This window comes from Pan paniscus, chromosome 16 (genome assembly GCF_029289425.2).
Source record: "Pan paniscus chromosome 16, NHGRI_mPanPan1-v2.0_pri, whole genome shotgun sequence".
Lineage (NCBI taxonomy): Eukaryota > Metazoa > Chordata > Mammalia > Primates > Hominidae > Pan > Pan paniscus.
In genome coordinates this window covers 84,010,375-84,021,499 of record NC_073265.2, presented here as the reverse complement: position 1 = coordinate 84,021,499, position 11,125 = coordinate 84,010,375, and the positions used below count along the sequence as shown (strand labels likewise).

At 39.2% G+C, this 11,125-nt stretch overlaps 1 protein-coding gene across 3 annotated transcripts in view; it reads right to left on the bottom strand.

Annotated features, from left to right (window-relative positions):
• Window positions 1–954: 954 nt before the first annotated feature.
• Window positions 955–11,125, bottom strand: part of MCTP2 (multiple C2 and transmembrane domain containing 2) — a 258,566-nt gene continuing 248,395 nt past the window's right edge. For all 3 annotated transcript variants that reach the window (XM_034939475.4, XM_057299844.2, XM_034939474.3), the window contains one exon: window positions 955–9,389. In XM_034939475.4, the coding sequence (XP_034795366.2) occupies window positions 9,321–9,389 (69 nt within the window). In that variant the 3' untranslated portion in view covers window positions 955–9,320. The remainder of the gene's footprint in view (window positions 9,390–11,125) is intronic.

Genomic DNA, 11,125 nt, shown 5'->3' with positions numbered 1-11,125 from the left:
ATTTTTTGGTCTCAATTTCATTTATTTCTGCTCTAATCTTTACAATTTTTTTCCTTCTACTAATTTTTGGGCTTAGTTTGTTCTTACTTTTCTAGTTCTTTGATGGGTATTATTAGACCATTTATTTGGAATCTTTCTTCTTGTTTTTATGTAGGTAAGTTTTGCTATAAGTGTTCTTCTTAGCACTGCTTTTGCTGTATCCCATAGATTTTGGTATGTTGTGTTTCAATTTTCACTCATTTCAATTTTTTTCCTTAATTTCTTCCTTAACCAAGTGGTCATTCAATAGCATGTTTTTTAAGTATTATGTATTTGTAGTTACTCAAGTTTTTCCTGTTACTGATTTACCCAAGTTTTTCCTGTTACTGATTTCTAGTTTTATTTCATTGTGGTCTGAAAAGATACTTGATATACTTATGAGTTTTAAAAATGTGTTGAGACTTGTGTTGTGTCCCAATCTTTGGTCTATTCTGGAAGAATGTTGCAGGTGCTGATGAGAAGAATGCGTATTCTGTGGCTGTTGTGTAAAATGTCCTGTAAATGTCTGTTAGGTGTGTTTGTTCAAACGTGCAGTTTAAATTCACTGTTTCTTTGTTAGTTTCCTGTCTAGATGATCTGTCTAGTGCTGTAAGTGTGGTGGTAAAATCCTGAACTATTTTCATATTGGAATGTATCTCTCCCTTTAGATCTAATAATATTTACTTTATATATCTGGGTGCTCCGGTGTTGGGTATGTATAATTAGTTAGAATTGTTATTTCCTTTTGCTGAATTGATTCCTTGATCTTTGTGTAACGACCTTCTTTGTCTCCTTTAATAAATTTGGATTTAAAGTCTGTTTTATCTAATATAAGTATAGGCACTCCTTTGGTTCTGGTTTCTGTTTGCATGGAATGCAATGTCTTTTTCTATCCCTTTACTTTCAGTCTGTATGTGTCTTTACAGTTGAGATAGATTTCTTTTTTTTTTTTTTTTGCCTGTATAATCAGGTCTTTATTCAAAAGAAGCTGTCCATGATGATTTGACCTTTATGGAATAATCAAATTTAAGAGTTTATGCAGCAGGCTTCTTTTCCTCTGTAGTAAGTTTCTTTTCTGCAGGCTTCTTATTTCTTATAGGCAGCATATAATTGGTCATTTTAAAAATACATTCTGCCAGTCTATATCCTGTAAGTGTAAAGTTTAATCTATTTACATTCAAAGATATTACTGATATGTGAGGGCTTATTCCTGTTATTTATTAATTGATTACTGGTTGTTTGGTATATCATTTGTTCCTTTCTTTCTCCATTAATGTTTATTATTGTGGGTTGATAGTTGTCTGTAGTGGTAATATTTGTGTCCTTTCTCTTCTTTATTTTTGTGTTTGTGCTACCATTTAGTTCTGTACTTTCATGTGTTTTCATGATTGTAGATGGTGTATCTTTCCTCCCAGGTAGGACTCCCTTAAGCATTTCTTGCCAGGCCAGTCTAGGGTGATGATTTCTCTCAGCTTTTGCTTAGCTTGGAAAGATGATGATGACGATGATGATGATTATTATTATTTTCAGCACTTTGAATATATCATCTCATTCTCTCCTGGACTGTTAAATTTCTGAGGAGAAATTCAATGTTAGTTTGATGAGGGTTCCCTTATGAGGGACTTGATGCTTTTCTCTTGCTGTTTTTAAGAGTACTCTCTTGATCTTCCACTTACTACAATTTGATTATAATGTGCTGAGGAGAAGACCTTTTTGCATTGTGTTTTGGAATCTCTAAACGTTCTGTATCTGAATGTCTAAATCTCTTCCTAGACTTAGGGTGTTTTCAGCTATTATTTCAATAAATAGGTTTTCTAACTTTTTTATTTTCCCTTTGTCTTGTGGAACACCAAAAAATTTGATCACTATAAGGTATCTCATATGTCACGTAGGCTTTGCTCAATTTTTTTTTATTTTTGTCTGTGTTATTTTAAAAGACGTGTCTTCAAGTTTTGGAATTCTTTCTTCTTGATCTAGTCTATTGTTGAGCTATTGAAAGTATTTTGTATTTTACTTAATAAATCATTCAGTTCCAGAATTTGTTTTGTTCTTTATGACATCTATCTCTAGAAAATTTCTCATTCATATACTAACTTGTTTTTCTGATTTATTTGTATTGTTTTTCTGTATTCTCTTGGATCTAACTGAGCTTCTTAATATTGGTATTTTGAATTCTTTATCCAGGATTTCATAGATTTCTTCTTTTGGTTAATCTGTTGCTGGAGAATTATGTCCCTTTGGAAGTACTATCTTTGCTTTTTTTTTTTTTTTTTTCATGTTTCTTGTGTCCTTACACCGATATCTGAACATCTGTCATGACAATCACTTCTTTCCATTTTTTAACTTGCTTTCCTAGGGGAGGGCTTTTTCCTGAAGATGTGTCTGTGGTGTTTGTTGGGTATGGTACTTTGGCTTTGATTCTGGGTGTATGCAGTAGTGTAGCTCTCATGATTTCTTTGGCTCTAAATAGCTTCATTGGTGTCTGTGATTTTCGTCAGTGGTCTAGGTTGTGGTTATTAGGGAAGGCTGTGGTGAACTTTTGCTTATGAAAAGGACACCATATGGGCCTGTCCTTGGGCCCCAGTGGTGGCAGCAGCATGCTAAGCATGCCTGTCCTTGGGCCCTAGGACAGTGTATGCTGGCACTGTGTTAGCAGACCCAAGCAAGCCAATTCTTGGGCCTCCAGGCAGCTTGTTTGGGTGATGATAGTGGCAGTCGTGGGCTGGTGGTAAGTGTGTCCTTGGGCACTTGGGCAGTTGGCATGGCATGGGTGAAGCAGTAGTAGTGGTAGGACTAACCTCTGAGTCCCAAGAACTCCACAGTGGTGTTGGCAGTGGTTGTGACAGGCTGGGCAGGCCAGTCCCCAGGCCCACAGGTGACACGTGTATGTGTGTGTGTGTGTGTGTGTGTGTGCCCATTGTGATGGTAGTGGCAGGTTGGGTGGCCCCAACTTCAGGGCCCTTGTTGGAGTGCTCAGGTGCCAATATTGGTGGACTGGGCTGAGTACTCCCCAGGCCTCCAGATGCCATGATTTGATACTAGGGGGTGGGGGTCAGAGCTAGGTCCAGTGGACTCATCCTCACATCCTTCAGTAGTGCTTGCAGACACTGACTATGGAAGGCAGGGGCGGTGTGACCCCAGGCCCCAGAATGTTCATGTCGGGGTGGCAGCAGCTGTACTGCACCCCTGGTACAGGGGAGACTAGAGTCACTTTCAATGGCAGCAGTGGTACACAAGTGCCTGGGAAGTGTACATTTCACTTGCCTTTGGCCCCAGTTGAGGCAGCCCACTGCTATGGCTGTCACCTGGCGGATTTGTTGTCCTTAGGGTGATTAAAAGCTGCACAGCAGCTTCACAGTTGGGAGCAGTGTGGTAGCTGCCAACAGCTCACACTTAAGCCCTACAGGTAGCAGGCAGCTGGAGTTGTGGCTGCAGGTGGAGCATGTCATTGGGGTTCCAGGGATATGAAGATGCAGGGGCTGTAGGGCCCAGGGCAGAATGCAGTCTGGTGAGGGCTGAGATATCCAAGTGACAACTTGCTGTAGCTGCTTAGGACTTGGGGGTGTGTGGGATTATATGTGCTCCCTCTCTGGGGCAGTATCGTCACACGGTCTTCAGGTAGCTCCCTATGTTGGTCTTGGGGCTCACAATAGTCTAGGGGCATTCCTATGGCTGGAATGTGGGAGTCTGTAGTGGGAACGTTGATCACTAGGAGTCACCCACTTACTCTTTTCTCATACTGGGGAGCCTTTCCTGGCTCCTAGCCTATCCCACCTGAACAGACTGTATTGCTTTCTTTCCCTTCCTTGCTTTAGGTATTTCCTGTCACTTATCTGTAGAATTCCAGCATTCTCTCTTATATATGTGAACTGTGATTATCTACTCATTATTGTCTGGTCAAGTATCTGGAAGCCTCACTGATGTTTTCAGTGTAAAGACTTCTGTATATCTTTCACAATTTTGTATCTTCATAAGGGATTTTCTTAAGTAGTTTTCCATTCTGGTAGAACTTAGTTGGTTTTGAAGGAGAGTTATGTTGGCCTCATAAAATGCTTAAGAAAGTGGTTTTTTTTCTTTTGTTATTGTCTAGAAGAGTTTGTATAAGAGCGACAGGTTTTTTTTTTTCCCTATAAGTATTTGGAGAAATTTCAGTTTTTAGAATTATTTTGAATGAGCAATTATATCTAAAACACTTAGAAAGTAACTGGCATTTGATAAATGCCATAAAATATTAGTATTCTTGTGTGCTTGAATATCCATTTTCCTGTGTAAATCATTACATAAATGCTAGGACAGAACAGCTGTGGGCTTTACACAGAGGTAACATGCTTGAAGCCATTCCTTTAGAAGTCACCCTTCAGGATTTCAGCATTTATTCAATTATCAGTTACTACTCAATGCATTTTCAGAAGATTTTTATTTTAATTTTTCAACTGTTCTATTGTCACAAGATTCCTAATACATAAATGAGAAGCAGGTTTTGATAGAACATAGTTTTTTTTAAAGTGCAGGGGTAACTGTGCAGGTTTGTTACATAGGTAAACTGTGTCAGAGAGGCTTGTTGTACAGATTATTTCATTGCCCATGTATTAAGCCTGGTACTCATTATTTTTCCTGATCCTCTTCCTCCTTTCACCCTTCACCCTCCAATAGCCCCCAGTGTATTTTGTTCCCTTCTACATGTCCATGTGTTCTCATCATTTAACTCCTACCTATAAATGAGAACATGTGGTATTTGGTTTTCTGTTGCTGCATTAGTTTGCTAAGGATAATGGCCTCCAGCTGTATCCAAGTTCCTGCAAACGACATGATCTCATTCTTTCTTATGGCTGCATAGTATTCCATGGTGTATCTCTACCACATTTTCTTTATCCATTCTATCAATGATGGGCATTTAGATTGATCCAGTGTCTTTGCTATTGTAAATAGTGTTGCAATGAACATGTGTGTGCATGTGTTTTTATAGTAGAACAATTTATATTCCTTTGGGTACATACCCAGTTATGGGATTGCTGGGTCAAATGGTATTTCTGTCTTTAGGTTTTTGAGGAAACACCCACCCTGTCTTCCACAGCGGTTGAACTAATTTATACTCCAACCAACAATCTATAAGTGCAGAACATAGTTTTCAATAATGAATATGGCTAACTCCATCTCAAGCCCATGAAGAATTTTTTGCAGCTAATAGGGTTACACTGAGGTCATGACACCTCTGTTTTCTTACTAAAATAATCCCAAATATCTCCTTTCATTCCAAATTCCAGCCCTCTCTCTCCTTTCTTCTCCACAGTGGAATTTTTCAAGGGTTACCTCCATTCAGAGGCCCCATATTTTCACATCCACTCACTTCTCAACCCAGCGTGGTTTCCATTTCTACCATTCCACTGAAATGGCTTGTTGCCAGGGTGCTTTCAAACTGTCAAACCATTAAGGTCATGATTCTGTACTTATGTGATCTCAGTGGCATTTGATATTATTGACCACATCAGCTTTCTTGCAGTATGCTCTGACACTGAATTCTAGGACAGTCCATGCTTACTGTTTTTCTCCTCTGTATTTACCCCTGTTTCTATTTACACTCTTAACTGACTTGCCTTTCTATATATGACATTAACTGTTGAGTTCTTCAAGGTTTAATTTCTTGAAGCATGTAGTTTCAATCACTTTTCATATACAATGTTTGCCTTTAACTTGTGTACATCTCAAGTACAGTGTGTTACTTCTCTGAGAACCATATATTCCATTACCTTGCTGACATTCCTATTTGGATGCTTTTCAGTCACCTGAGATTCAGCGCTAAAACTGGACTCCTGTGGTCCTCTCACAGCAGTTCTTACAGTTCTCTCCCTTAGTGAAAGGTAACACCATCTTCCTAGACCTGGAGACCTAGGGACTGAGAGCCATCCTTGACTCTACGCTCCCTCATCCCATAGTCCAGCAATTGTTAAGTCCTGCTCACTTTATCTCTTCACCATCTCTCAATTCTACTTACTTTTTTCCCAGTGCCACTATTTGAAAGTCCAGGGTGTTATTTATTTATCAGGAGTACTACAAAGGGCTAATATTAATATTAATAACTTCTCTAAACTTTGAAAATTGCTAGGCTATCCATTGCAGCTAGAATATTTTTCAAACTTAAATCTGAGCATGGCATGCTGTTGCTTGAAAGTATCTGTTTAATGTCTGGCTTTACCAAGGGAATGTAGTCTGTTTTGTTCCAGAAAATTATCAGCATTCAATATAGACTTGTTAAATGATAATTTACAAGTAAAGAAAAAAGAATCAGAAGATTGTTTTACCACCTAGAAATAAACATTATATTTTCCTCTGATATGTAGGTAAGAACTTCAAATATAAGACATAATTTAAAAGTTTATAATTGACATAGTCAGGGATTATAAATAATATCACACAAAATAAGCTCTTAATGCAAGAAATGAATCTCCAGGATAGATCATACTAACCCATCCAATCCAGCCCTCTGTTCTGAAAGCAGCACATGAAAAGGCAGAGAAAGAAAAATAATCTCTACGACCTGGCCTGTTAAACATGTATTTATTTCCTGAGTAACTATTAGGTGCTAGCTGTAATGGGCTATTCAGTGGAGGACAGTGGTCAAAGCCTCTTATGAGGCAGATGCCAGAAAGATATGAAAGATGTGACGGTACAAAAAAGGAAGTTGGAGTCACATCCAGCCACAGCACTAACTAAGCCTCTTTGGGGCAGGAGACTTTGGAAGTGTTGAAGGAGAGTAGAATCTATTCAGAAAGAAACAACTGGGGGCAGGTCCTTCCAGTCTGAATGAAGATTAACTAGGCATAATGTAACTGGCATCATGGCCGTGACGTCTGAGAGGTTATGAAGGCCTCCACTTGGGTGGTGGAAATCAGAACAGAAGTGGTTAATGCATTGACACTGGACCTACTAGGCTTTAGGGGTTGGGAGACGAGGACAACAGCACGAGGAACAAAAAAAAGAGGATGACCGAGAAATTCCAAGCCCAGAAAATGCCAGTCCTGGTAAGCGAAATAAGGAAGCTGGAAGGAGATTATGAGGGTTGGGGTTCTGAAGACAGGGAGAGACAGATGATGTTTAGTTTCTGACTTGCTGAGGTGTAGATGCCTGTAAGATAGACAGGGCTAGAAATGGGAAGATAAAGTTTGAGAAGGGAACCAGGAAAACTTGGCAAGACTTCAACATCCCTACTTAATTATCACACTGTGAATCCATAATCCATAAATTTTATCAAAAGCATTCCGGAATCTTTCCTAAAAGTTTTTGACAATTGTATAAATCTTAACATGTCACTTACAACTAACATTCCTTTCTAACATCCAATGTCTACTTAATCAACTAACAATTGTTTTCTATATACAGTTTATTCAAGGTTGATTCGGTCCTGCTCTTACGTCCCAGCTGGTGTTTGGGTCCTAAACTTAACACTGAGAATTTCAATCGGGCTACAGAGGAAACAAGTCTAACTAATGATGCCTTCTTGTCGGGCAAATAATTTCATTTTGAAATTCTATAGCAAAAGAACAACAATAAAGTATTGGTTCCACTTTTAAATAAATAAGGGGTTATTTTGCTGCTGAAAGTTTTCATTCAAATGACTGATCAGATCTCACATGTCTGTTTAAAAATGTCTGACTTAGGTCGTTACAAAATGACAGACTATGATAAACTAGATGATAGTTAGAAGCAAGACAATGAGGCATTGTTTACACAGAAGATTGAGTAACTGGTTTAACAAAAGAGGTTCTTGGGTATCTATTGTATGTACAACTACGAGATTTACTGGAGCTTTTATAATTTCTGCAAGGCTCTTTTCCAGCCAGCTTCATTAACTTGAAGTAAATCAAATCATGCAGAATTCTGGCTCAGCCAGAAAGCAACCCAGTGAGATACAACATGAAGAAAAACAGACACGGGATGATAAGATTTAGAATCTTTGGCATTTTTCGTAAACATTTTGTTTGAAGATTATTAAATTACAACCCAGAGACAAAAAAAAATAGTAAACTCACTATTAAATGAGATCTTTTTAACCTTAACTTTTTAAATAATACATACATACATAAAAACTGCACAAAGTATGTGTCAACAAAATACAGTCTTTAAAACTTAAATATCATTTAAACAGACTTAATTGCATACATTTTATATACGCACAAAGTCAGGATTTTTACATGGCAGGGAAATACTGTGGAATGATGAGGTCTGCAGGAGACAGATGCTACCAAATGAGGACTCTGGGGTGGTATTTTCTAGAAATGGGGTTCTGAAATAAATTTTTATTGTATGTAGCTTATTTTACTTCTAAGAGGAACAAAAGATACATTTGGGCAGCCAAAGTATTTCTACTTCCTGCTTAAAACATTCAGGCAAGTGAAATGATTATAATAATTAGGTAAGCAGCCTTATTAGTCTCTCGGTCTTCAGTTTCTTATCTTTCTAAATACCTAGAGAATTTATTCATTCATTTCTCCCCTACCCCCACCTGCCTTTCTGAAATTATATGTTGACATTTTATAATATTTTGAAAATAAGCAAAAAGTAAAGTGAGAAGAAGTGGCATCAGAAGGCAACCAAATACTTTCATGGGACCCTCATTTTTCAAGTGAGTGATCTCTAGGGACCTTCCTGGGCCATCCATTGCCAGCAATGGACCCTGCTGTAGGCTGGCATCCAGCACTGAGAGGTTTCCCAAAAATTCACATACATATCCTTAATAATCATGGCTGAAAGATCCCTAAAGGTTTGAGCTAATTCTGGTAATTACTAAAAATGCCTTTTAATAATATACAATATTTGGACAGAGGATGACTACCAAAGACTTGTTAACTCTGAGAAAAGACTTACGCCCATGAACGATAATCTGAAAGGAGTGTGGGGCTGGGGAGCGGAAATAACTGAATCTTAATGAGAGTCTGTTGGAGGTGTGAAAACAAGTTCAAAGTCACTCTTGAATCCAAGTGGGCTCCTGGCTGTTCTCAAGGAAGGTGGTGCTCAGATCCATGGCAGCCTCGTTATCTCCTATTTCAGAATGGATGTTAGTCTTTCACAGTCTTGGGATTGTTGCTTTTTGCTGGGCTGACCCTCTACGCAACTAGGACACCCATGCATGAGGGTGTGTGCATATGTGTGTATGTCTGTGCACGTGAAGGAGGAGGAAGTATACAGAGGGTGCCACAGGGCATGCATTTCAGAAGGACACCTTGGGTACCACTGAAACAGCCATAACATTGGTCTACTCAACCAAACACAATATTGGGTGCTGCTATCCAAAGTCGGTGTGTGCCCTAGAGAGCGCTGCGCTTCTTCCGCAGGGGGCTGTGGCTGCTGCAGAGTTTCAATTCTGCATACTGCACCTGTGAAAACAAACAGCCGTGATGCTGGCGGTTAGGTAACCCTAGCTCGCCACAGTGTGTGCTAATGGCTCCCCAAGGACAACCGAAGGCAAAGGAAGGAAGGTTCAAAGGTAATGAATCATTTTCTAAACACAGGAACATGGAGGGATTAATTGCAGGAAGGATTTGAGAAGTCATGCATCATTTCTTGAAACCAAAATATTAAAAGCAGATTTTTCTAATGAGATGCGGGGGTTTCTACCTTCGCTGGGCACTGCTAGATGATGTTCGTTTTGTGTGTGCCAGTTTTCAACCATAAGTAAGCTTAATAACTGCCTCTTGGGAATGTTTATCTTAGTATATGATACAGCAACTTACTGAGGATTATTCGTTTAAAAATATCTAAAATCTTGGGGAAAACATCTCGGAAAATTATATACATTTACTTTGCCTGAGAGGAAAAAATGCTGAAATTGATACTGGACCCCAGACTTTTATATAGATTTCTCGTGGAAATTAATTTCATTTGCAATGTAATGACTAAAACATCTGTGATAAATATGAGTACTTGGGAGTCCCCAGTGGCAAACTGTCACTGTGTTATTAGAAAGCGCCCTTGGCGATACACGGAGGATCTTACTAGCATACTGTACATCTTCCTGGAATGTTCTTTTGCTGCATCTATCTGTGTTCATGCCATCTCCAACGGGAATGGCCACTTTGAGGGCTAGTTCCTGGACTCTGCACAGAGAATCCTTGGGGGCTTGAGGGAAATTTCTGTTCTTCAAGGATACAGTGTGAACTCACACTGCGACCCAAGTGATGGTACGTTGCAAATATATTGCTTTGGTGTGTGGGCTTTGATAGGCTGCTGGTGGAATGGCTTTATTTAAAACATTGTATTACAGACCACATGTGCTCCCTATTTTTAGCATTTGTGCCAAATTCCCCAAGGACATTATGCCTGATCACAGAAGTCAGGCTGTACTTTGTCAGAGGCAGATAAATGAAGAAAACACCCCATTCCTTATGGTGTTTTGCGAAGGTGCCCTAAGGGAGCAGAGGATGACATACCTGTCAATCTTCAATGCAAAACAAACAGGGGCCAGGTTATTATTTTTTAATTAAGTAATACAAATGTTAAAGAGTAAATTCATCTTTCTAGAATGTGTTTTCACAGCTAATTATGAAATGAATTTTAAGGGAAGATAGCATCACAGAGTCCATTTTAATTTCTAGAACTCAGAATGAAGGGGAAAGAAACTCTAAGGCCTTTCCGCCCCAGATCTTTGAAATCCTCCCTGAGCTGCCAGGGAACCAATTATGCTACAGTGGCTCAAATATGAAAATCGATATTTGATTTGGGATTCTCTGAGATAATAAAGGATTGTGTCTTTGATCATCTTGATGATATTTCACGCCATGGTCTCCCCATCTACCTATTCAGTGATCTCTGTTCTCCATTAGAGAAATTGCCGCCTGCCCTCCTTCCTCTGGATTTATAGCAGGCTGATCCACAGGGGCCAGGATCGAGCTACTCTACATGACTTTCTAGTATTGTTGCCTTCGTTAATCTCTGTGTATCCACAGAAACAGGACACTGCTGGACTAGGTGACCATTATCTGTGAATAATACTTCTGATTGATCTCACATTATTTCACACTGCCTCTGCCTCTTTGTGTATTACAGTAAATGGGGGCTGCATTCTCAGCATCCCTAAGTCTTCAGAGGGAAGGCGATAGAAGGGAGGCCTAGG